Raw genomic sequence first — 27,448 nt, forward strand, 5'->3', positions numbered from 1 at the left:
CATCTAGGGCAGAAGTCTGCCTTGCTCCAGAGCTCCTGGTTCCTCACCAGTGGTTGTCAAGAGGTGGCCTCCTCTGGGAAGGTCAAAGGTCATTATGTACCACTTGTTCAGATGGCGCGACATGGATTGGGGATGAAGGCGCGAGCCCTCTTTTGTCGGCTGTGGGGCTTCCTGGATGAGCCAACCGAATGGTATACCTGGTGTGTTCGTTGGCAAACCTATTACGGGTATCTGCTCAGAGATGTTTCTAACCTGAATATCTTTCTTTCTACAAAAGACGCAGACAACACGTTGTTCCAACTTTTTGGGGGTTTGTTAATCAAAAGGCTTCATAAATAGTTTGAGTATATACACCACTTTACATAGCAGAGTCCAGGTCAATAATGCCGCCTTCATATTAAACTCCTCTTATCCTATAAGAAAAGAAATCAATCAAACCAAACATTAGCTACTCATCAATTTCTCAGTTGCGACAGGAGTGCAAAACCTCCACCACCACGACCCAGCCCCGCTCAGACCGGGGACGCAGGACATGTACAAACGTAGAAAACATAAAAACAAACAAACACTTCATCTTCATCATCTTCAGCGGAGCGACTACATTCAGACGGGGAGGACTCAGACGGACAAAGCCCAGTGACGGTGACACGACGATGGGTCGTGACGGCCGGGTGAGCGGGATCCTTCCAGAACTCTCTCCAGACGGGCTACAGATGAGAGGAGGAGAGGCGCGGTGATGGCGGGGGCGGCTGCGTCTCCTTCAGCCCCTGAATCCATTAGGCGGCGGGCGGCCGCGTGCGGGCCCCTTGTTGTCCATTAGCCGCCTGATGAAGGGCCATTGGAGCCTATATCAGGGGCCCGCTGGAGGGCCGTTGTCCAAACCCGATTCACCCAAACCTCGCCCTCGTGGTCGACCCTCTGCTTATTCTAGTTTTCCCTTTTCCCTCCCAATAGTGTTATGATGTCAGAGTACATTTGAAACTGAACCGAGGAAAGACAAAAAACAAAAAGAAAAAACCCGCCCCCCAAAGCGAGAACCCGCCCCTCAGGCGAGAACCCGCCCCTCAAAGCGAGAACCCGCCCCTCAAAGCGAGAACCCGCCCCTCAAAGCGAGAACCCGCCCCTCAGACGAGAACCCGCCCCTCAAAGCGAGAACCCGCCCCTCAAAGCGAGAACCCGCCCCTCAGACGAGAACCCGCCCCTCCGACGAGAACCCGCCCCTCCGACGAGAACCCGCCCCTCAGACGAGAACCCGCCCCTCAGACGAGAACCCGCCCCTCAGACGAGAACCCGCCCCTCAGACGAGAACCCGCCCCTCAGACGAGAACCCGCCCACACAGCAGACGTCTCCTTCGTGAGGCGTTCCACCGTCCCGGCCCGCGGTGAAACACCACGGTCGCCGTGTGCGTCTGTTCCACCGCAGTCCACCGTATAAACCCAAACCCCGGCCGCGCCGGTGGGGTATGTCTCGGTGCTCCTCGCCATCGTACCTCTTCGTCTTCGTCGTCACTGCGGCCGGGCAGTCCTCAGACCCCCCCCCCCCCCCCCCACCCGCCCCCAGCCCGGTGTCTAGAGGCTGGGTCGACGGAGCGAGCCCCGCCCCCTGGGCTGTGCCGGCCGCTCCGATCAGCGTGCGCCGCTACGTCGCCGCCGGCTACTTGCTCACCGACAGCAGCAGGTTAACCTGCAGACAAGGGGGGGGGGGGGGGGGACGGCCGCTCGTTAGCACGCAAACCCCACCGCTCCCTCGACTCAGACATATAAAACCTGAAGGTCAGAGAGTGTGTGTGTGTCTGTGTGTGTGTCTGCATGTGTGTGCCTGCATGTGTGTCTGTGTGTGTGCCTGCATGTGTGTGTCTGCGTGTGTGTCTGTGTGTGTGTCTGTGTGTGTGCCTGCATGTGTGTGTGTGTCTGTGTGTGTGTGTGTCTGCATGTGTGTGCATGCCTGAGGGGGACGTGTTTGTGAGTCTGTGTGTGCGTGCGGGGGACGTTTGCGTGCGTGCGTGCGTTGGGCCGTGTGTGTGTGTGTGTGTGTGTGTGTGTGTGTGTGCGACGGTACGTGTGTGTGTTCCTAAGCAGCGGGCTTCCAGGGCAGGGCAGGGCGGCGGCGGGCTCACCTGCTCCATGGAGGGGCAGGCGATGATCTGGAGGTCCTCCCCGCTGTACTCCTCCTGCAGCAGGGCGTGGGCCTTCTGGAACACCTGCTGGATGTTGTTCTGGAGGGCACCACCACCACCACCACAACAACAACAGACAAAAACACAAACAACAACATTCACATGATTGTGTCATCAAAGCCGCAATCAGCGGCGGTGAGCCGGCCCACTTTGTTTGGGTTAAAGTGTGTTTTGATTGAGTCTCACGGTTCTCATGTGTCTGTTCGGGAGCCCCGGATCGCATGAGAACCGTGAGACTCAATCAAAACACAATTTAAAGCAAAACAAAGTGGGGCAGATGACTGAAATTAGAGGACAAAAAAATAAGACATGATGCATTTTAGCGCCCGGCCCCCACCCCGCATGATCTTGTTGCCATGTCAACGGTGTAAATTAGTTTCTCTCGTCGAGATTCAGTTAGCCGCCACTTGAGCAGGGAACAAAGGAGAGGACAAAGGCTCCTCCCACACACACACACACACACACACACACACAGGATTAAGTGGGGCCGGTCTCGTGACACCCACCCTGACGGGCTTGAAGAGGATGAACTCGGTGTCCCTGTTGGCCAGGTACAGAGACATGCTCTGCAGCGTGGCCGGCAGCTTGCCCTTCATCACGCGGTAGGTCGCCGTCACTATCTCGTTGATCTTGGCTGCAAACAGTAAGAAAGATATGACCGTAAGAGGAATGGCGGGGACTCCGCCCGACACAAACACAATAAAACACAGAGTGATATGACGGCCGTGTAAGCCACAGCGGGCCCCTGAGTTACGAGGGCGGCGCCACTTCGGCGTGGGGGGGGTGGGTACCTGGCTGGGCCCAGGGCTGCTGCGACAGGTTGTACGTGGGCCCGCCCTCGATGGCCATGGTCTTCAGAGCCGCAACCTGAGCACAAACAACAAACGACAGCGCTCAGACGAGGCGGATCCATAACCCCTGAACAGAGCGTCCCCCCCCTCATCGATTGGCCCCGACTTGACATTCTCCCGGTGGAAATGTGCCACTTCCCTGTGATCAGCTCATTATCCTAAACTACAGTCTGCGAAGGTTAAAGACACACACACACACACACACACACACACACACACACACACACACACACACACACACACACACACACACACACACACACACACACACACACACACACACACACACACACACACACACACACACACACACACCCTCAGCAGCTGAAGGTCAGGCGCTACCTTGGCAAGCAGCTCCTCCAGAGTTCCTACGAAGATGTGCGTCTGCTGCTGGATGAACTGCTCACAGCTCAGCTTCAGGTAGCGATCCACGTCCTTCTTAGAGTCAATGTAGTGCTCCTTGATCTCTGGGGTCCCCTGGGGGGGGGAAAGGGGGGAGGAGGAGAGATGGTTAGGAGGGGGAGGAGGGCGGAGGAGGAGGAGGAGAGATGGGTGAGGAGGAGGAGGAGGAGGGATGTGTGAGGAGGAGGAGGAGGGATGTGTGAGGAGGAGGAGGAGGAGGAGGAGGAGGAGGAGGAGGAGGAGAGATGGGAAGGAGGGACACACAAGGAGGGAGGGGGAGGAGAGATGGAAGAGAGGGACACGCACACATACATATACACACACAGACACACACACACACACTCACACTCAAGCTTTATGGTATCAAGTGTCGTTTGCCTGAGCAGGGGTTGCTATCAAAGCCCAGCAAACGTCTGGCTGGGGAGGAGACGCGCTCTTACCTCCAACAGGAACTCCAGGATGGCGTTGTGACTGTTAAGTCGGAAGAATTTGGGAACAGCCTTGGGGTTGAGGATTTTGAAGGCAGCGTCTGAAAAAAAAAAAAAAAAACGGGGGAGGCGGAGAAAAAAAAAAGCTGAAAAAAACAGGATTACATGATGGGCTGGCGAAGCCTGACAGTGCCCCCTAGTGCTGCTGGGTAATAATAACCTTGGCAGCGCACCGGGGAATGGGAAAGGAGGCCCATGTCTACCTCCCCTTCTCTCCAATCTCCCTCCCCTACTCCACCTCCCTACCTCCCCCCACCTCTCTCCCCCTCCCCTCCCTCATCTTCCTCTTCCTCTCCCCCCTCCCACACTCTCTCCCCCCTCCCCCCACCCTTACCCTCCCTCCTCCGTCTCCCAGAGCCTTGTGGTTTATGTACATTACAGGGACTCTGAATGGCCAGTCACCCCCCCCCCCCCGGCCTTAACGGCGGCCCAGTGAGCGTTATGGGCGGCGGTCACTTAGCGACCGTGACAAGGTGACGGGCACTGCCCGCCGCCGCCGGACTCACCTCGGGTCTTCTTCAGGTCCAGGGAGATCTCCTTGATGGCGAAGTCGGTGTGGAACGGGGCGATCTGCTCGCGCATGATCAGCAGGTGTTTGATCAGGAAGAGCTGCCCGTCTACCTGAGTCTGTGGAGGGGTGGGGCAGTGGTGTGAGAAGACCTCTGAGCAGACCTAGAGCAGACCTAGAGCAGACCTGAGACCTTGAGCAGAAGTAGAGCAGAGCAGACCTAGAGCAGACCTAGAGCAGAGCAGACTGAGAGCAGACCTAGAGCAGACCTAGAGCAGACCTGAGACCTTAGAGCAGACCTAGAGCAGACCTGAGACCCTAGAGCAGACCTAGAGCAGACCTGAGACCTAGAGCAGACCTAGAGCAGACCTGAGACCTAGAGCAGACCTAGAGCAGACCTGAGACCTAGAGCAGACCTAGAGCAGACCTAGAGCAGCCCTAGAGCAGACCTGAGACGTAGAGCAGACCAAGAGCAGACCCAGAGCAGACCTAGAGCAGACCCAGAGCAGACCCAGAGCAGACCTAGAGCAGATCCAGAGCAGACCTAGAGCAGACCCTAGACCAGACCCTAGAGCAGACCTAGAGCAGTCCTAGAGCAGACCTAGAGCAGACCTGAGACCTAGAGCAGACCTAGAGCAGCCCTAGAGCAGACCTAGAGCAGTCCCAGAGCAGACCTAGAGCAGACCTGAGACCTAGAGCAAACCTAGACCAGACCTGAGACCTAGAGCATACCTAGAGCAGACCTAGAGCAGCCCTAGAGTAGACCTAGAGCAGACCTAGAGCAGACCTAGAGCAGACCTAGAGCAGACCCAGAGCAGACCTAGAGCAGACCTAGAGCAGACCCAGAGCAGACCCAGAGCAGACCCAGAGCAGACCCAGAGCAGACCCAGAGCAGACCCAGAGCTAGGGCTGGGCGATATGGGCCAAAATGAATATCTCGATATTTTTTTACTATATCTCGATACACGATATATATATCTCGATATATTTTCAATCTCCTCTAGAGCACATCATAAATGCTCGATTCAACCATGTCTGGCATAATGTTACGTCAGTAATAATTCTAGTATTCCTGAAATATAAGTCTGCATGTAGATTACATGAAACAACATATTGTTTAAACTTATTAGTGCTTTGTATTGGAACAATTTAGAACTTGCACATAAGAAAAGGAAAATCACAGCAAGTTAGATTTACCAACACAGCATTCATTCAAACCGTTAATTATTTATTAACTGTTTGCATAATAATTATTATATATACACTGCCAGACGACGGATCCAATGCTATTCTTTTTCAAAACCAAGTCATCAGTTTCCATCATTTTTTCTCTCTCTCGCTGTTCTCCCTCACCGGTCGGAGGCACACACACCTACAGCAGCGCGCCGTCCAGACTACGTCACACACGCGCGTCCATGAGAATCTCGCAGACTCGCAACCAGTGGGTTGCGAGTCGAAAACTACATTCACTTTATACAGAATTTTGTCGCCCCGTTGCGTTTGGTGTGAACGCACAATGAGAATGCCGGCGGCGGCAAAAATAAACAGATAACGAGCCAATTTGTATTCGATGTTCGCGACAGGGGCATTTTATACATCCCCTGGAGAACATCTTGCGATACATCGCATATATTCGATATATCGCCCAGCCCTACCTAGAGCAGACCCGAGACCTAGAGCAGACCTGTAGCGGCCGGTAGCTACTCTGAAGGGCATCGCTAAGCTTAACCGCGTTGTGGGGGATACAAGAGAGGAGAAAAGGGGTCATTCTTTTCTGGGGGGGCGATAAGCCGGGATTAGCGACGGCCCCATAACGGGGACGCGATCGATGTGGAGACAAAAGAGGGCGGCGGCCCACGTTTGTTGTTTAGCGACTGGCTTAAACGGCGGTAAAAGACTCGAACGCTGGAGAGCCGCCATGAGAGGAGCCCTCCGTAGACGGCGGGCTGCGTGCGTTCAGGGCGCGGCCAGCCCCGCTGATATCGACCGTGGGTTTGAAGGTGAGCGGACCCAATAAACAAAGAATGGAGAAGCAACGGGCTGAACGCTCCGTAGAGCGCGTGACAGCGTTCGTTAACGTCCCGGGTAAAAGACGATGCCGGCCGCGACCTCATTAAGGCGGCGCAGTCAAACGCCTCATTAAAACATTATCAGGCCACAGAGAAACCGTTCAGCCTCTCTGGTCTGGCTTATTTATTTCGGCAGGAACGGCACAAGGGCGGAGAGTGGAAGCTGAGGCAGTGGAGCAGAGGCCCTGCCGCACCCGGACACCACAACAACACAAGAGACTAAACGAAAACACAAGGCTCTGCTACCACACAAGGCTGTGCTGCAACACGAGGCTGTGCTACAACACGAGGCGGTGCTACAACACGACAACACCGCTAGAACACAAGGCTGTGCCCTGCTCACCTTATTCTTGAGGATGATGTCCGAGGCCTTGAGCAGCGACTGGATACAGGCCGATAACGCCTCCTGAGATAAACCCTGGAACACGGCTCTCTGGGGAACACAAAAAGGAACACAGACACACACGTCAGAACCACCGGGAACCAGCAGAGAGGGGTTTCCTCTTTAGGGAGGGGTCACCTCGTTAGAGAGGGGTCACCTCGTTAGAGAGGGGTCACCTCGTTAGGGAGGGGTCTCCTCGTTAAGAGAGGGGTCACCTCGTTAGGGAGGGGTCACCTCGTTAGGGAGGGGTCTCCTCGTTACAGAGGGGTCACCTCGTTAGAGGGGTCACCTCGTTAGGGAGGGGTCTCCTCGTTACAGAGGGGTCACCTCGTTACGGAGGGGTCCCCTCGTTAGGGAGGGGTCTCCTCGTTACAGAGGGGTCTCCTCGTTACAGAGGGGTCACCTCGTTAGAGGGGTCACCTCGTTAGAGAGGGGTCAACTTGTTAGAGAGGGGTCACCTCGTTAGGGAGAGGTCCCCTCGTTAGAGAGGGGTGGGTCACCTCGTTAGGGAGGGGTCACCTCTTAGGGAGGGGTCTCCTCATTAGGGAGGGGTCTCCTCATTAGGGAGGGGTCACCTCGTTAGGGAGGGATCACCTCGTTAGGGAGGGGTCTCCTCTTTAGAGAGGGGTGGGTCACCTCGTTAGGGAGGGGTGGGTCACCTCGTTAGGGAGGGGTGGGTCACCTCGTTAGGGAGGGGTGGGTCTCCTCGTTAGGGAGGGGCCACCTAGTTAGGGAGGGGTCACCTCGTTAGAGAGGGGTCAACTCGTTAGAGAGGGGTCAACTCGTTAGAGAGGGGTCAACTCGTTAGAGAGGGGTCAACTCGTTAGGGCGGGGTCTCCTCGTTAGGGAGGGGTCACCTCGTAAGAGAGGGGTCTCCTCGTTACAGAGGGGGTCTCCTCGTTACAGAGGGGTCTCCTCGTTACGGAGGGGTCTCCTCGTTACGGAGGGGGCGTGGCTTGGGCTGGAGGGCGGGGCTGGGGCCGGGGCAGGAGGCAGGGGCCACTCACGTCGATGCAGCGGTACAGCTTGGAGAGGCAGACCAGCGTGCGGCGCACCGTGGGGTACCACATGCCGTGCAGGTCAGCCGGGGAGATGGAGGCCTGCATCCGCGACGCCTCCGTCACGCCTACCGGGAAGAGACGCAACAAAACAACGTATCAACACTAATCACGCACCGGGAACCAGCCGAGACGTGTTGCTGGTATTAACAAGGCCAGAGGTGTTAGGGACATAAACAAAGGGACACACAATCCAGGACGTCATTCAGTGACGGCTCATTAGCATAAAGAACCAGTGTGTGCCGGAGCCTATTGATTGGGTGAATCCAATGACAAATAAAACCGCCGTGCATCATGGGATTTAGCGTGGGAGTAAGTGGGCCCATCTGTTGTATTTCACGGTGCATTATGGGTATTAATTAGTGCACTACATAAGGGAACCAGAGTTGTACGCTCACATTTTGGACAACACTACTAAAATGGTGACACCTTATATAGGGAACGTTACGGGGGCTCAGATGGACCGATTGGAAAAAAGTGAGAGTCAGGAGGAGGAACCAAAAGGAGGTGTCGTACTGGCGGTGCTGCTCCGCCGCGAGCCGGGGTCTTCCAGGCGGACGTCGGAGAAGGAGGCCTCCTGGGACAGCAGCTTGATCTGCTCCTCCTTCAGGCTCTGGGCTATCCTCTGTGGAGCCCAAACAACACCACCCACGACCCCCGTTAATGACGTTAAGGAGCAGAGCAGAGGCGGGGCGGGGGTTAACGAGGAGGAGGGGGAGGGAGAGGGAGCGAGGGGAACGAGAGAGAGGTGCGAGGGACAGGAGGACGAGGAGGAGGAGGAGAGGGACCACTGGATGAGGAGGAGGAGGAGAGAGAGAGGGGAGAGGGGCCACCGGATGAGGAGGAGGAGGAGAGAGAGAGGGGAGAGGGACCACCGGATGAGGAGGAGGAGGAGAGAGAGAGGGGAGAGGGACCACTGGATGAGGAGGAGGAGGAGGAGAGAGAGGGGAGAGGGGCCACCGGATGAGGAGGAGGAGGAGAGAGAGAGGGGAGAGGGACCACTGGATGAGGAGGAGGAGGAGAGAGAGAGGGGAGAGGGGCCACCGGATGAGGAGGAGGAGGAGAGAGAGAGGGGAGAGGGACCACTGGATGAGGAGGAGGAGGAGGAGAGAGAGGGGAGAGGGACCACCGGATGAGGAGGAGGAGGAGGAGAGAGAGGGGAGAGGGACCACCGGATGAGGAGAGTGAGGGGAGAGGGACCACCGGATGAGGAGGAGGAGAGAGAGAGGGGAGAGGGACCACCGGATGAGGAGGAGGAGGAGGAGAGAGAGGGGAGAGGGACCACCGGATGAGGAGGAGGAGGAGGAGAGAGAGGGGAGAGGGACCACCGGATGAGGAAGAGGAGAGTGAGGGGAGAGGGACCACCGGATGAGGAGGAGGAGGAGGAGGAGGAGAGAGAGAGGGGAGAGGGACCACCGGATGAGGAGGAGGAGGAGGAGAGAGAGAGGGGAGAGGGACCACCGGATGAGGAGGAGGAGAGAGAGAGAGAGGGGAGAGGGACCACTGGATAAGGAGGAGGAGGAGAGAGAGGGGAGAGGGACAACCGGATGAGGAGGAGGAGGAGAGAGACCAGCAGATGAGGAAGAGGAGAGAGAGAGAGGGGAGAGGGACCACCGGATGAGGAGGAGGAGAGACAGAGAGACGGGAGAGGGACCACCGACTGCATCAGGTGCCGCACTGTCTTTATCTTTCAGCTTTTAAGCTTCAATGTTAACTGCCGAGAAATTGAAATCCTTGAGGTCTTACTGCCGTCTCGCCCTACAAAGACGATATAAAAAGAGGCGCTCGTACCGAGACTACAAATCACGCGGCCCGGTGTCCTTTATATCGACGTGTCAGAAACACACCGCCACTTACTTTGTGTTTCTCAAACGGGGACAGGAATCCATTCAAGTGGGCCAGTGTTAGCGGCCGACGGCTCGCTAATGTGGTTCCCACGCCATCAATGATGCATGGGCATCGCAACGGCAGCGGCACATAATTAAGCTAACTATATATAGTCCGGCGAATTGTTATTAATATTTGAACAATTAAGAAGAAGCAGTGCAACAACATTACCAGGAGCCGGAGGCAACGCTGTTTCACCACACAAAAGCGTTTCTAATTGTCTGAGTCGCCCCTCGCTGCAGTGTAAAGAACTAGACATCTGTTTTCTTCAGGTTATTATTATTTAAAGCTGCTTTAAAAAAGGACTCGAGACTTTTAGAGACAGAGGGCAGAAAACAGAGGAAGCAAGAGCAACGATTTTTGTAATAAACAACCCGGGGAAACATACCCCCCCTCGCCCCCCCCCCCCCCTCGCCCCCCCCCCCCCACCCCCCCGTCGAGGAGTGTTGCGTTCTGCACCACTGGTTTACGGCCGCGTTCTCACAGTGCATTTCACTCACTAATGGCTGACGGGTGGCTTGGGCATCTCTAACAAACCCCACTCAAATAACGGCCCCTAAATCTCCCCCGAAACTCCTCTAAGAGCTCCACGGGACCACGGCGGCTTGCCTCCATCATCTCCAGCTTCTCTGGGTAGGCCAGGTCTCCGGGCGCGGGGTTGTAGCCCGTGATGTCCGTCTGGATGTAGATGTGGGTCCGGTACACCAGCCTCTCCTGCACGTCCTCCAGCATCTGCTTCACCACCGCGTCAAGGCCCCCAACTGGCCCGCTGCACACACACACAGACACACACACGCATGCCAACGCACACAGGTACACAGATGCATTCCAACGTACACACATGCATGCCAACACACACACATGCATGCCAACACACACATGCATGCCAACACACACACGCATGCCAACACACACACACGCATGCCAACACACACACACACACACACACACACACACACACACACACACACACACACACACACACACACACACACACACACACACACACACACACACACACACACACACACACACTAAATCAAGCCAGCTCCGGATGGGGACAGTCTTGTCGGTTGTAATTAACCGCTGGGGGCCGGCAGACGCCATTGTCTTATTTATTTACGCGTGTACGGGGTAATGACTGCATCGTGCCCGCTGATGGGCGTGCGTGTGAGATGAGAGGAGGCGTATGGACGCCAGCAGAGGTCAGGGAGACGTAACGAGGCCTCGTGGGAGGAATCATTCACTGCCAAGGTTGACCCGATTGAGTTCTGAATGAGTGACTGGGCGGTACGGGAGATTACAGATTAATTTAGAGCGGGAGGAGAGGCGTATGTTGGCGCTCCTCCGGTGACAAACCGCCCGGCCTCCGTTTAGCTAAGACAATACGCAGGCGTCCTCACGCATCAGCCTGCAGGGGAATTCAAATACGCATGTGATGCAATTCCCGTGTGTGCATAAAGGGGGCAGCATACTGCTGAAAGAAGTCGGTTAGATTTCGGTCGGCCGAGACAGAAGACGTCCTTCGAAGAGAAAGACGGATTTGTTTTGAGCTCTGTGTTTTTTGTTTTCGGTCACAGACCGCTCAGATACGAGGTAATCCGATCAAAACACACGTCCGCATTGCCATCATCTGCAGAAAATGTGAGGTGCAAGATTTATCGAGAAATATGTTTATTTACGGCTAAGGTCTGCTTCGATTAGGTTCCGCTCCGTGATCACATTAAAGGTCCCATGACCGACCACCAGGTGTGGTGAGATTAGCCGTTACAAGCCGTTTTGAGTCAGCTGACTGCTTCATTTTAAAACACCTTGAGCAAACACTCAATGCTCCGCCCACTGACCGAAGCCTGTCGATATTCTCCCCCTTCCCCGCCTTGAATGCACTCAATGTATAATGTACGTCCTTGCACTCAAAAACAGTACTTCTACTGTACCGAAAATGTAATTTCGTTTCTCTTTCTTCTGACAAATGTACTTATTGTCCGACGCTTTGGATAAAAGCGTCTATTAAATGCCCTAAATGAAAATGTCAATGTTTAATCAATTCAAATAATAAAAAATAGAGAAATGAAGAGATGCAAAACTGGTGGTGAAATCTACACGAAATGCCCTAAATGTAAATGTGAATGTCCCGCCCCCCTCTACATTCGGGACATTCACATTTACACATGGGGCGTCCCGGGTCGTACCGTTGTTGTGGACGTGGTCCTCCAGCATCTCGTTCTTCAGGATTCCGCAGAGCTCCGACAGCGTCTCCAGGTGGATGACGTGGATGATGAGTGGCCGCAGCATGTCGTACAGCGACAGACACAGCTTCTCCAGCAGCTCGCTGAAGGAGAGACACGCACCTTTTAGTGCACACTTTCACAATAAAAGCGTTGCTACTGATTAATAAGTACATCATGTTCAGTGCATCAAAAGTAGTTGAAGTGGAGGGAATAAGTACTGCTCCTTTAAGGGTTTTGATGTGCATGTAATGCCTGCTGTCGTCTGACTCCTCGACACGTTGGACGTGTTTGCTTAGTAACGCAACACATCTGCTCAAATAGGGGAATGATCTGCCGTCTAGGACTGGCGTCGATACTTCACACACACGCCCGTGTGTGAGGAGTCAAATCCCAGTAATTTGATGGCACTGATCAGATAACTGAGCCAGCCTGCGTCTGAACAAACAGTAAGGTTCAGTTAAGGTAGGGGGGTGAGAGAGAGAGAGGGGGCGAGAGAGAGAGAGAGAGGGGGCGAGAGAGAGAGAGAGGGGGCGAGAGAGAGAGAGAGGGGGCGAGAGAGAGAGCGAGGGGGCGAGAGAGAGAGAGCGAGCGAGAGCGAGAGCGAGAGCGAGAGACAGCCAGCCAGCCAGCCAGCCAGCCAGCCAGCCAGCCAGAACTAGTTAACAGGCCAGTAATGGGGTGGGGGGGTCTTACTCCAGGCGGGGGGAGGGTCTGCTGAAGAACTCGTTGTAGAGCTGGTGTTCGTCCTGACAGACGTGGACCATGAAGGCACAGCCACTGCGGACCTATCAGGAAGTAGAGGGGAGGAGTCACAGAGTTAATAAAGTTAATAAGGTCAGCGGCTCCGGAGTCTTCCACGGCAGCAAGCACACACACAGACACACACCCAGACATAGGCACACACAGCCACACACACACACACACACCCAAACACAGACACACACACCCAGACCCACACTCACAGACACACACACACACACAACCAGACACAGACACACACACACACACACAGACACACACACACAACCAGACACAGACACACACACACACCCAGACACACACAGGCCTCAAAAGACAGATTCCTGTTGTGAAATTACAGACATTTTAAACGTATCTAGGCATGCTATCTGAATTTTTAGGAGATGTTCAATACAAATAAACGTATTTTTAATACGGGTTATTAAAGAGCAGGTCAAGCGTTACGCGCCCTTGAGCAAGATGCCCTCTAGAGGTAGACAGCGGGAAATGAACCCGTAACACACACAACCTTCGACAATCCCCCGGCCAATAAAACATGACCCTCGCCTGCATGCTCAGATGGACAGCGACAGGTGTTAAAACCACTCCACACCGCGTCAGCCCCTTTAGAAGGACCCACGACATGCCACCAGGTGTGAGTGTGATCAGCCGTTACAAGCCGTTTCGATAATCTGGCTCCGTCTCAGCTCTGTTCCCACCTAGATGTACGCTGGATAGATCAGTCTACCAGCCTGCCCGGTGGACTGCAGCAAACGTTGCTTGCAACGGCTTGCAACGGCTAACCACGCTCACACCTGGTGGCATTTCAGGGGACCTTTTAAAAGACGCAAACGATAACCGCAGTGTGTGATGCTAGCTCTAGCCCCGGTGAGGCTGCAGGGGCTGACCAGGGCACAGTGGTCCTTGCTGTTCTGGCTGGTCAGGTCGGTGATGGTGGAGGTGATACTGGGGCTGAGCAAGCGCTCTCGTTGGTCCAGGTAACACTGGTGGACCGCCTCCAGCAGGTTGTGGTACCTGGGGGGGGGGGGGGGGGGAGACGACGACATCGTCAGGGGCACGCTCAATCAATTCAAATAATTGAAGGAATATATAGAACAGGCTCCCGGCAGATGAGCTCAACAGCTTCCGCTACAGACTCAAGACTCACTTGTTCAGAGTGCACCTCGACTCTGGATAGCCACCGCCCCCCCCCCCCCCCCCCCCCCCCAACCCCTCTTACACACTGAGGGTTGGTTAGACGTCCTGGCACTCAATGTACGCACTTATTGTACGTCATTGCACTTAAAAACATTACTTTGCATCGTGTACTGTCTTATCCTCGCTATCGTTGTTGTACACAGGGAAAGGGTTAACCTAGTGATTGTTTCAGTGAACATCCTTACTGTACAGACAACGATATATTGCCGTTTTCTCTTTCGCCTGCCAAATAGACTTAGTGTAAGTCGCTTTGAATATAAGCGTCGGCTAAATGCCCTAAATGTAAATGTAGATGTTCAATCAATTAAAATAATTTAAAATAAATAGGAGTGGTAACACTGGGGCTGAGTCTAAAGGAATCAGATCAGGGGATGAGGAGGGCTTAACGTTGGGCTGCCGAGCTGTTAAACCCATTTCTCATCAAAGTCTTTATTCAAAACGACACGGAGGCGTCTGCTCCTCTCGGTACGAACGGAGGAGCCGCGGTTATGGATCTGATGACCTCTGATAAGGAGCGTCTGTACGTACTCTTGGATCTTGTCCGCCCGTTCTTCGATCTGTTCGATCAGCGTCTGCAAAAGCAAAGGCGTTACGAACAACCGCTTTCAGCCTTCAAACATTTATGGGCAAAGAATGATTTCAGGAGAAACACAGAGAGCGGAGGAGGAGGAGGAGGAGGAGGGGGAAAACTAGAGGAATCGACATTGTGCTTACTCTGACTTTGGGCGCAGCCGCTCTGAATTTGACGTAGTACAGGGTGAAGGCATTGTCTGCGTTGGCCAGGCCCAGAGGGTCCTGTGAGGAGGATGGAGAGTGACAGCTTTGAAATCCCACCGGAGTGGAGGCGCAGCACTACGGTGATGACTGCCACGGTGATGACTTACCCGCTTGGTGAGCTGGCTGGTGAGGTTGTGCATGGTGTTGACGACGTGGCTCTTCATGAAGTGCACGGCTTTGGAGAGACACTGTTTGAACTTGGCCAGGTACACCGGGTAGTCCTTGAAGTTGGGCTGGGAGTGGGAGGGAAGACAGCTGGGTGAGACGCTGCTGAGGGAACGCTTATGTAACGCGGGCTGCGTGCGACAGAGCTCGTACGTCAGAGTGCATCGTGGGATTTGTTTTGGGGTGATACTCTGTATCGGCGTTCCCTGGCGCCTCTGGGGAGTTGCGCCACTGTAAAATCCGACAACAACCTTGATATACCGTCCCCTAAGCTAGCGAAACTTTGTTGTGCCATGTCCTGCTGTACGAATACACACTACACAACACTACGGCAGTCGCGATTAATTACAAACAAATGACCAGAATCCCATCAGTACCCTAGCCTTCCTATGCTCCTATGCTTCCCTAACGGAGGCCGTCTTACGATGCACAAGCTAACAAAATGGGTCATTGTTTTGTTTAAATGGTTCTGATTAAAGTCCGATTTTTAACCATTCTGTGATTGTTAATCTACAACATAATGCATAATATGAACTATTAATTTGAAAACAGCCCTCTACTCACATGTGAAGACACGTACTCAATGCAGTCGTCCAGCTTCGACAGCATGGGGATGAAGCCTTCGCTGTTCACCGACAGCGAGGGCGAATTCAACTTCTACAGACAGACAGACAGACAGAAGACAGAGTGACAGGAGCCGGTGGGGAGGTGAGCGTTGTCCGGCGGTGCCGAGCCATTTGTCCCCCAGGAGGCAGTTCGGTCTGCGCGTTACTGATTCAAAGGGGAACCGTCACGCCGGGATGCTTTTTTGTAATATCAGTGATTACCGTTTCAAAACGCCGCCGTCTGCAACATCAAGTCAGTTTTAACAGGAAGTGAAGAGCAGGGACCCCATTTACAGAGATGTCACGGTCTGAAAGACACGGGTGCCTCTCTGAAGGCTAATGAAGGGTCTGAACCCGGGGACGGGACGTGGACTAAACCAGTCCAGATAACTCACGTTGAGCAATGGAATCCTTTATCTGAGCCGTCCTGTCAGGGTACACACGGGTGTAGCCCGGACATTACCATGGTTATTACATGGCCCTGATGAGTTCTCCAGAAAATCCTGCAGTGTGATGAAAGGCGTGGCGCGAACACCCTGGTTCACGCAAAATATACAATTTGAGGTAAGCCCCTCCTCTGTCACTCGCGCGAGTGATTGGAAATTTGTGCAAATCATCTACGTTAGTAATCTTGGTGCACTCTCGCGAGTGAACAAGCGGCGTGAATATTAGCTTTTAGTGTGAACGCACGCTTAGAAGATGAGATGTAAATGTTTCAGCAACATTGGGCTAATGAGGAGTTCCTACCGTGTTGATGTTCTCCAGCTCGTTAAAGTAGGAGAGTTTCTGCTGGATGCTCTCTGCCAGGTCAACAAGCTCTGCCTGCAGACAGAAACACAGCGAAATGAAGAAAACAACAGAGACCAACCACACAGAATGTATTCTGCCGATGTTGACAAACTGTTGTGTGCGTTCGTTTCCATTACGATGCACGACTCTCAAACAGCCGATTAATCCTGTTTGGTCATTCAGGACTGACCACCATAACCAAATCCATCCCAGAAAACAGAAATGAACGGCCACAAAACAGCCGATACACTGGCTTCTATCCATCTATAAAGCATGTGTTTTAGCTCTGTGGCATAAAAACGGTTTTAACTTTATTTAATACTTGCTTACATTACAAAAGTGAATGGAAGCAGAATGTACACTACAATACGTCAAAAAAAAATAATATATATACGCACAAAAAATGTAATCAAGTTAAACACACACACACAGACACACACAGGCCAAGACTACCTGCCGAAGAGCAAGATGCTCACAGTCAAACAAACTTTAGACCCGATGAAAAAAGGGAATATACAGCAGAGCTCAGCCAACAGCCATGCCCCTCGCCCCCTCACCCTCGCCCCCTCACCCTCACCCCCTCTAACCCTCAGCCCCTCACCCTAGCCCCCTCACCCTCTACCCCCTCACCCTCGCCCCCTCACCTTAACAACCCCTCACCCTAACAACCCCTCACCCTAACAACCCCTCACCCTAACAACCCCTCACCCTAACAACCCCTCACCCTAACGCCCCCTCACCCTCACGCCCCCCTAGCCCCCTCCCATGCCCCCTCCCCCTCTCCCCCTCACCCTAGCCCCCCCTCCCTAGCCCCCCTCACCCCCTCACCCTCACCCCCTCACCTGCTCCTTCAGCAGCTGCTCACAGGCCTCGTGCAGGGTGCCCGTCTTGTTGGAGACGAACAGGTACTGCTTCTGGAGCGTGTCCAGGTGGTCCAGCGCCGCGTGGACGTCCGCCAGGATGGCGTCGCACTGCTCCTGGTACGAGTGGAAGTGCTCCCGCGTCTTCCTGAGGACCAGGATGATCAGAAGCCTTGTGGTCAGCGACGGACCGGCCAGGGGGCGCCTACTGTAGCGCTCAGCATGAGCTAGCATAAAACACTAGAGAGGCGATTGTCATCTATGAGGATAAAATGAGAACTTTATTTCATCCTGTACATGAGAAATTCACATGTTTCAGCGGCCCATGGAAAACAAATGATTCAATAATAAAACAAAGAAATGTATAGTGTGTACCACGGAAGAGGATCAGGGCCACTCATATTTTTTTTTTTAATTTATGACTTTTTTCTCAGAATTCTGAGATTAAAATCAGAATTCTGACTTTTAACTCAGAATTCGGACTTTAATCTCAGAATTCTGACTTTAAAGTTAGAACTTTAAAGTCAGAATTACCTGTAAGGACCAACCTCCGTGGGGGAGACACTTTGCTTTATGCAGTAGGAGGAAACCACACGCAGAGGGTACCTGTAAGGACCAACCTCCGTGGGAGAGACACTTTGCTTTATGCAGTAGGAGGAAACCACACGCAGAGTAGCCAGTAGCCCTAGCCAACTTGTGCTAAGATGTCTTCCCTTAGCGACTTCTTGCGGGTTCCAGGGGTTCCAGAAGAAGTCATTTGGTTAATGGAAGGTACCCGTAGTTCTGACTTTAAAGTCAGAATTCTGACTTTATTCTCAGAATTCTGAGAATAAAGTCAGAGCTTAATTTAAGAGCATAATTTTTTTTTTTTAATGTGTGGCCCTAATCCTCTTCCATAGTTTCCAGCATACATAGATAAAAAAATAATAATAATCACAGTGACAATGCCATGCCATGGGGCATAGATGTACACGCCTGAGGTTAACCGTTGAGGCTAAAAGGTCCTTGGCCTCAACTGTTAACTGCCATGTCCATCAGAACACACGCTTGACATCCTCAGCGTGCTTAAATCGATCAGCATGTTGAACACAATGTCCCACCTGTATTGCTCCCCCTCCTCCAGATCCATCTTCGTCTGCAGGTTAGCGAACCAGGAGAAGAACTGCGGAAGAGCAGAGCGATCACAGCAGTGTTACTGCGGCCGTTCACACGGCGCGGCACCCGGCCACCTGATCCCCGCGTCTGTGGGTGGGGAGACGCACCTGCTGGGCGGTCTCTATCCGGGCGTTCTCCATGTCCAGCATCTGGAAGCCCTTCAGCAGGACGTCCTCAGTGGAGTCGGGCACGGTGGTGCTGAAGGGGGAGTGAAGCGAGCGCGAGGACAGGCTGCACAGGTCCTCGATCGGGAGCTGGGACACACACACACACACACACACACACACGTGCTTCGGTTAGATGGGTCAGGAGGTGGAGCGGGTTGGCTGGTAACCGGAAGGTCGTTAGTTCGATCCCCGGCTCCTCCTAGCTGAGTGTCGAGGTGTCCCTGAGCAAGGCACCTAAACCCTGGCTGCTCCTGACGAGCTGGCTGTCGCCTTGTGTTGTTGACTCCGCTGTCGGTGTGTGAATGTTTGCATGAATCGGTGAATGTTAGGCAGTATTGTAAAGCGCTTTCAGTGGCCACTAGTTATAAAAAACGCTGTGTAAAGGTGGTCCTTTTACCATTAACCCTTCTCCTCTTTGCAGGTTGGCAACATTGGCGACCCAACGTGGCAGAGTCTAATCTCTCCAGTATTACCTGCGATAGACTGGGACCAGTACAGTACCATAGCCACCAGGCACAACACAGCCACACTTTAGAGTGGAGGGTGAACTAATTACAGACATCAAGTTGTAAATACATGGTAGACAACCCAAATGGGGAGCTGGACATGCATTAGGACAGTGCTTAGCACGTCTCACCTCTGATGGGACGGGCAGGATCTCCGCGGCAGCTCGGACCTCCGCCACCGAGTCGCTCTGCGCGTCGGTCAGCGGGGCGGTCGGCTCGCCGCGGCGGTCCCACAGCGACAGCTTCTCTCGCACGTCTTTGTCCGTGATGTCCAACAGGGACGGATCCGTGGACGCCATAGCTTATTTCGTACTCGGACACTATCAACAACGTCAGCAGCGGATGGTTACTTCCTGTTCCGGGAAAGGGGGCGGGGCGTGTTTAAAGCGCCGCGTCGTGAGTTCGGAGCTCGCGACCTTTCTGCTGTGGTTGTGAATGGAGGATCTGACCAATCAGCGGGACACAGGTGGGCTAGAGAAGCGGTCAAATATGCGCAAGAATATGTCCGTAAAAGTTTTTATTTTCTCTTTTTTCCCCATTTATTGTTTTAGATATGCGTATGGCATCCAAAAAAAAAAAGTCTTTCGAATAATAATAAAACAGCCAAAAAAATACAAATTACAATATTATTATTACAATCTAACAAATGTTATTATAATATTAATACTATTATTGTAATTATTATTCAAATTATAATTAGCCTACTTGCTAGAGTTTGCGTGTGTCTGACTGCGGGACAGCCCCGTAGGAATAAAGCGTGAGAGTGTGTGGTTCTCTATAATATAATATGCTGCATGCAATTCAGATGGTAGGCTCCATTCATAGACAGAGAACATTAATGTAAATCCGTCAAATATCCATCATTGCAATAGATGAATTTATCTTCGGTTGGATGGGGATTGGCTAATCGTCCGAGTTTCACTGTAACCCATTCTGTACAGTACCAGCAGGGGGTGCTATGGGACGTGCGTTTCCTTTCCCTTAATAATACATATTTAATACATAAAAAGGGTATTTTTGATAATGTTAGAACAATAAAATGTCTGTCAACTTACGGTTGAGGCCACTTCTTCAATAAAACTAAGTTGAATATGTTTGTTCAGGTTTATAGAGGCTTTCTTATTGTTGGCTGTCGCGTTGAGAGAGAATGCAATTAGTGGAGCCAATGGTTGGCTCCATGTCCAGCACCGCATCCAATGTGTTATTTTAACTGTTTGCTGCCATTCAATGTGTTCGTTATTTTAACTGTTTGCTGCCATTCAATGTGTTCGTTATTTTAACAGTTTGTTGTCATTCAATGTGTTCGTTATTTTAACAGTTTGTTGCCATTCAATGTGTTTGTTATCTTAACAGCCTCCATAGCAAAGAAGACCAAAGCTGTAGGCCTACATGAGGGACTCTTGAATGGCAAAATACAACAACACAAAAACTAAAATGCAACTGGTTATTATTTAATTTTCCTCTTCAGCGTCTCCATTATTCCCCTCATGAAGATTTTTTTTTTTCTTCCACTTCCGTATGCAGCGAAGATGAACTAATTGGATTAGAATTTGATGAAATGTTAGCGAAAGATGAAATGTTCCCTTTTCCATTTCATCTATCCCAAGGCACACTCTATTAACCAAACGTTTCATGATATACTTCCCGGTGCTGATAAATACCATGTGATTATTTAATTGAATTTAATTAACTAAAACTGATATTTTACCACATAATGGAATGGCTTTTCATGGTCACGTTATATTTAGTCCTCGCCGACAGCCACTATAAATCACGCATTCATTAAAAAGAACAGAAGCAGCAGAACAGAAGGGGCCCCGAGCCCTGAATATTGTCTGTAATACTGAATATTAATCCTCCGTTAGCCAATGTGTACATCAACATCTTTGCGTTTTTTATAAACCGCCGCGGCTCGGACCATCCCCTCGCTGTAGCGTCACGTGGCGGTCTTGCTCATCGCCCCGGCAGCCCGCTAAGTGTTTCTCGATCCGTTTCCCCGGGGTCTCTGGCCGAGAGGTCATCCGGAGTTCAGGCTGCCATCACCTCTCATCGCATTCTTCTTCAGGCTGCAGCGCGGTCGGACAAAAGCGGTGTCACAGCCAATCCTGTCATATTTACACGTTTACAATGGTGCAAGGACCCCCCACCTCTAATGGAACATCTCTGCACCCACCAGAAGAAGGCTCTCCATAAGGGCTACGTTTTGTTCAGAGAAAATAAGACTGAGAAACAAGGAAATTAAGACATTCTTTATTAGATCACAGAAGAACAAATGTGCAAAAATGGTGGTGCAGTGTTGATTTGACTAGGACTCCCAGCTTTTTATTTGACTCAGGGCATCATGGGTGAACCGAGTAACCAAGAGTTTATATTTTGGTTTGTAGGATGTATTGCCTGTGTTAAGGTTTTTGTTTACTCCTATTTAAAATTACAATTTCATTTTTCAACTAATAAATAATTGGCATCCACACAAACATAGAATCCAACTTTGCATTTCTGTGAGGAATTAAAGGAACCTATAGTCTATTCTATCTGTTTACACATGTACAAGAGGGCATGGAGACGGTATACACTGTAGCAGGTGGGGCTAGGCCTTAGCATGGGGCGGCTGGGGTGCTGAAAGTGCTTCAAAAACTCGCTAACTTCTACAGGAGTGTATAAATAACTCTCTCTCTCACACGTTCGCCCCCAACTAAAAACAAGGGATCATTGAACCTTCACGAGACACGGCTGGGCTGATTCCCCCTCGCTGCCGCTCGCCTGCAGACCTCGTCTTGGCAGCCCGCAAAAGTCAAAACATGCAGAAATATGTGCACTAAATAAACCATCTTAGGCAGGTGTAAAAATAATGCAATACAAATGTAAAAATGTTAACCGAAATCTTGTCATCTCCAAATTCCTCCAAACAAGCCAGCAGGGAACTTGTTCACGCTGTGCAAAATAGAAGAACGCCTTCATGGTAGGAAGGCCCTCCCGAAGGGGCCACGATCTCAGCCAATCAGCAAGCTGCTTCAGCGGCTTACAAACAAACAGGGCGCTCCTGGTTGTGCCCCAGTTGACTTATTGCTTCTCGTATCTATACATGGGCTTCATACCAGCAAACGGTGTGAAGATTGTCTTTGTTGCCGTATAACGCACACCAATGCACGCCAACGCACACCCAACACAAGGCTACACACAAACGCACAGCTACACACAAACGCACGCCAACGCACACAAACGCGCCCAAACGGACCCCAACACACACAGGCCGGACCAGTCGTTCCTTAGGTCCTCCGCAGTGTCGTGTGTAACGAGTCAAGCTCCTCCCCCGGCCGGGAGGAGCTGCCGCGATAACCAATGAGCGAGCTCCGAGGCCGCAGGATGCCGTGTCCGGCGTCTCCATCTGAGCGAGAAAAAAACCCCTAAGCTCCCATCCTTGACGGCGTAGGCAGCCCTCATGTAGGACCACAGCGTTCTTTGTACACCGATTGTCTTCAATGTGCAACAAACGTTTTGTCTGGACCCTCCCCGTGGAGCACATGGCGGCGAGGCGCCCAATGTCGGCGACCCATCGTTTCATAAGCGGCGCCCGGGGGTTCGGCGAGCCGTGACGGCGGTCCGTGGCGGCGTTCCGGCACGGCATTCTGTGGCGGCGTTCCGTCCGGCGTCCCATCGCGGCGCTCATTCCCGGCAGTCGCTGGCCTCCAGGTTGTCCGGGATGGGCAGGCCGGACAGGACGGTCAGGCAGCGGTTCCACAGGTTGAACACGGGGCAGACCGGCTGCACGAAGTCCACGTGGAAGGTGTGCAGGTGCTGCGAGGCCACGGCGTCGTAGAAGGACAGCGAGCCCGAGTCGTAGTCCAGCAGCACGCCCACGCGCCGCAGGTGCGCCGACGGCTCCACCGACACATCCTTGCCGTTGTGCCGCGCGACCCAGGAGCTGTTGCAGCGCGACAGCACCCACGAGGCCGAGTTCTTCCCCACCCACTCGTGTTTGGGCGCCGACTTGTAGGCCACGCCCACCGCAAACCTGGAGAGAGAGAGGGGGAGAGAGAGAGAGAGAGAGAGAGAGACAGAGACAGAGAGAGAGAGAGAGAGAGAGAGAGAGAGAGAGAGAGAGAGAAAGAGAGTTATATAGGGAAAGGTAAAGGAAGTGAGAGGGAGAGAGAGGGGGAGATAGAGGAGGATATAGGGAAAAAGAGGCAGAGAGAGAGAGAATGAGAGAGAATGAGAGAGTGACAGAGGAGAGAGACAGAGCCAGAGAGAGATAGAGAGCACAAGAAGCGAGAGACCGAATTGGAGAGAGAGTGACAGAGGAGACAGACGGAGAGAGACAGGGCGATTGATTTTATTGTATTTCTTCCCCCAGTATGAAAGTCACAGTCTGATTGGCCCCTCCTTCTCACCACGAGCTCCCTCCAATCAGGGCCTCCCAGTAGTGGCGGCCGCTGTCGATGTAGACGTTGCCCGTCACGCCGTAGTTGCCCTGGCTGGTGAAGCGGTCCTGGCTTTGGGCCTTCTTGGAGGACGTCTCCTCGCGCTCCACTGTCAGGTTGTCGTGGGACACCTTCAGCTTGCGGTGGGCCGACTTCGGGTCCAGCTTGAACGGCTGGCCTGCGGATCAAACGTTGAGTTCAAGAAGTGATAAACACAAACAACGACAAATGGATGATTTCTCGGGGACGAAAAAAGTTTCATTTTCGTTTCCTCAGCGGTGGATGTTCCGCCATTCTCCCCGTTTCAATTGAAGCGAGCTGCGGGCCTCGAACCTGAAGCAGTTCATCACTGTCACCCATTAGGATAACAATAAAGGAACACAACAAACGGGACATCACACAGCTGTGCAGGCGGCTCAAAGAGACGGAAACCCTTTTAAACTTGTTTGACTGAAATGAGTTTCCCTCCACGTGCATCATGCACACACAATTCACATGCAAGCATCACGCACGCGCACGCATTATGCACATGCAAACATCATGCACAGGCAAGCATCATGTATGTGCAAGCATCACACACGTCGTGACGCACGCGCAAATGTCACGCACAGGCATGCATCACGCACACGCAAGCATCACATGGGTTGTGCTGATGTGCATGCCCATTGCACAGGCACGATCGGGCCCTCTTGGAATGTGATGTGTTGTCTCTGAGAGGCTGTTGGACGGTGTGCATGGGTGACCAGCCCAGTGTCCCCCTCCGGGATCGATAAAGCATCGTGTAGCGGAGACAGGCCTGGTGAACCGGGCCCTCTCAGGTCCCTGACAGATGAACTCACTGTTAGTCTTCAGCCTGCCCGGTGCACTGCTGCGGCTCCCAGCCTGGTTGATGGCCTTCACGATGAACATGTAGCGGGTGCCACACTGGAGGCCGTGCACCGTGTAGTGGTTCTGCTTGATGTTGGGCACGATCATCCAGCTGTCGGCCGAGTTACACAGACCTGGAGCCCAGGGGGGGGACGGGGGAGACAGAGGAGAGGGGGAGACGTGAGGAACAGCGCCACAGCGGGCGCGCTCGGAACCTGGAGCTTCTGGGTTACGTCTCAACGTTTTATTTACGTGTGTTTTTAGAAGGATGCCATTAATCAATGCATCAACACAAACAATATGTTAAGATAAAATGGTACATGTTATCTTAACGTATTGGATCAAATATATCTAAAGCTAGTAGAAGCTGTCTATGCACATACTAGTCCAGGCTCTGGGTTAACCTGACCCAGTCGGACTCCTCTCCCAGTGACTCACTGATGACGTTGGCCTGGCTGGTGAAGATGGCGTACTGCAGCTCGTACGACACAACGCAGAACTCGTCGTCGGACGTCCAGTGCACGGTGATGGTGTCGTAGGACGCCGTGCACAGCTCCTCCCGTATGGCCGGGGGGGCGGGGGCTGGAGGCCCGCCGAACGCAGAGGGGCAAGGTCAGCACGGTCAGTATTATTGGTACTCTCTAGTCTCTAGTATTTAGTAGCCTCTAATGTGTATAATCTAGTATAGCTTCTGGTCTCTTTTATATAGCCTCTAGTGTCTAGTCCCTAGCCTTTAGTGTGTAGCCTCTACTCTTAGCCTATAGCCTCTGGTCTCTAGGCTATAGTCCCATCCTCTAGTCTTTAGTGTTTATTCTCTAGTGTCTAGTCTCTAACCTCTAGTGTCTAGACTCTATTCCCTAGTTTCTTGTGTCTAGTCTCTTATTCTCTAGTATTTCAAGTTCAAAGTACTTTATTTGTCATTGCCATAAAGACAACGAGACAGTATGCATTTTGTAAAGTGTTTGCAGTGTATTTGGATCAAGTACTAATAATAATATAATAGATTCAATTTATATAGCGCTTTTCTCACTCTCAAAGCACTTGTACTGCAGCTTGTATAAAGTACTGGACTGTAGTCTCTAGAATCAGAGGCTTCTGGCAAAGTGGCTTCATTCAGGGTGTGTTCACCTGCTAGCTGCAGGTACACTGAGGTCAGCGGGTTGAACCCCAGACCCCTTGAGCTAAGCGTCCCAGCCAAACCACTGCCCTGCCCGGAGCCTACTGTTCTTTTTAATGGTAGGCCTACCACACAGGCTACCACAGTTCAAAAATAAATAAATGGCCCTTTTAAAATGTTGTTCTTTCAATTGGGTAAGATACATCCGCTCCACTGCAGTGCACGCGGGGGTGAAGCACACTTGTGTGTTTGGAATGGGCCCATAGAAAACGTTGTCGAAGGGCCCCTCTGAAAACGATCCCTCAAGGAGCTCATGGCCTGAGCTCATAGTTTACAGGCCTGTGCTCTTATTCTGAAGGCCTGTGCTCTTACTTTGAAGGCCGGCGCTCTTAGTTTGAAAGCCTGCGCTCTTATTTTGAAGGCCTGCGCTCTTAGTTTGAAAGCCTGCGCTCTTATTTTGAAGGCCTGCGCTTTTAGCTTGAAGGCCCCCGCTCACCCGTGAGATAATCCAGGCTCTCCAGCATCTTCTTCTCCCTGGTGAAGTCCAGGGCGAACGTATCAAAGGTGTCATTCAGGTTGATCTCGGGGATCAGGATCTGAGAGGAGGCAGTTGCCATGGACACCCTGTGAAGCAACGAGAGAGAGATAGAGAGAGAGAGAGAGAGAGAGAGAGAGAGAGAGAGAGAGACAAAGAGGCAGAGAGAGAGAGATACATGGGGGGGAGAGAGAGAGCGAGAGAGAGAGAGCGAGAGAGAGAGAGCGAGAGAGAGAGAGAGCGAGAGAGAGAGAGAGAGAGAGAGAGAGAGAGAGAGAGAGAGAGAGAGAGAGAGGTTAACGAGGTGCCAGTCCGCTCCCCTGATTTATGACACTCAGAAGGTTTCCCTGGTACCTCTCGCAGATGTTCTTGGCGGTCTGCAGGAAGCGTGCGTGGTCGGCCTCCTTCAGCGTCTGGTCGGCCTGCGTGATGAGGGAGGACGAGCGCTCCACACACTGCTTACAGCTGGCGATCTGCTGCGCCAGCTTCCTCATGCGCACCGACTGGGGGCACGCACACACACATACACACCGACACATACACAAAGGCAGACAGACAGACACACACACACACACACACACACACAGACGCACACAGACAGACGTAGACCCGCACACAGACACACGCCCGCACACACACACACACAAACATGAACGCACACAAACATATACAGATACACAGATACACGCGCACACAGACACACACACACAAATGCACACACACACACAGACACAAGGACACACGCACACAGACAGACGGACAGACGGAAAGAGAGACGGACAAGAAAGAAGTGAGAAAGAGAGAAAGAGGAAGACAGATGAACAGACAGACTGACAAAAAAACGTTGTCAACCTTGTCATCACCACAATCTGGTTCTTTTATTCAGTCTATATTAAACCAACGTGGGCTCTACTCAGCGATGTTAAACCGTATTCCTGAACCTGACACCGCCCTCGTCTGTTCAGGTGTAGCGGAGCTGGCTGTGAGCAGCCGAGCCTCTGGGAGCCAGCTCAGCACGTTTAGCCTCAGCGGACTGAGCTCCTAAACCGGGGTCTGCCCTTTACATTACCGTGGTAACAAGAACCACTTATCCCCTCCCTCAGGGAGAGGGGAGGGGGGGGGGGGAGGGAGGGAGGGAGGGAGGGAGGGAGGGAGGGGAGGGTGAGAGGGAGAGAAAGCCTGGCATCATCGCCCCTGTGAGCAAAGAGCGCACGCTAGCTCTGGAACTGACAAGAGGCACGGGCGAGGAAGGAAGTGGTCTGGACTCTCATTAGACATATATATCCATCCATATGTATATCCATATATATATATATATATATATATATGCATAAAGAGAGGTTAACATATATATATTTATCTATCTCTCACTCTCTCTCTCTCATATACAGAGGAGAGAGAGAGAGAGAGAGAGAGAGAGAGAGAGAGAGAGAGAGAGAGAGAGAGAGAGAGAGAGAGAGAGAGAGAGAGAGAGAGAG

The 27,448-nt window shown here is 52.4% G+C and overlaps 2 protein-coding genes across 2 annotated transcripts; both read right to left on the reverse strand.

Annotated features, from left to right (window-relative positions):
• Positions 1–291: 291 nt before the first annotated feature.
• cog3 (component of oligomeric golgi complex 3) lies at positions 292–19,408 on the reverse strand. The gene is given in 24 exon segments (XM_060039632.1): positions 292–1,684; positions 2,118–2,216; positions 2,684–2,811; positions 2,969–3,044; positions 3,371–3,505; positions 3,871–3,959; positions 4,425–4,545; positions 6,839–6,928; positions 7,885–8,003; positions 8,452–8,560; positions 10,432–10,574; positions 10,577–10,591; positions 12,015–12,154; positions 12,747–12,838; positions 13,700–13,826; positions 14,538–14,581; positions 14,724–14,804; positions 14,894–15,019; positions 15,516–15,608; positions 16,304–16,378; positions 17,188–17,353; positions 18,306–18,367; positions 18,468–18,614; positions 19,165–19,408. Coding segments are annotated over 24 exon segments (2,475 nt in total). The 5' UTR covers positions 19,333–19,408; the 3' UTR covers positions 292–1,654.
• A 1,859-nt stretch (positions 19,409–21,267) lies between these two features.
• On the reverse strand, positions 21,268–27,074 carry mid1 (midline 1). The gene is made up of 6 exons (XM_060039630.1): positions 26,325–27,074; positions 25,932–26,059; positions 24,757–24,900; positions 24,291–24,452; positions 23,422–23,629; positions 21,268–23,045 (listed from the first exon to the last, which is right to left on the reverse strand). Exons 1-6 carry the CDS (start codon positions 26,828–26,830, stop codon positions 22,697–22,699), a joined length of 1,497 nt encoding a protein of 498 aa, XP_059895613.1. The 5' UTR covers positions 26,831–27,074; the 3' UTR covers positions 21,268–22,696.
• Between the last annotated feature and the right edge of the window lie 374 nt (positions 27,075–27,448).

This window comes from Gadus macrocephalus, chromosome 20 (genome assembly GCF_031168955.1).
Source record: "Gadus macrocephalus chromosome 20, ASM3116895v1".
Taxonomy (NCBI): domain Eukaryota; kingdom Metazoa; phylum Chordata; class Actinopteri; order Gadiformes; family Gadidae; genus Gadus; species Gadus macrocephalus.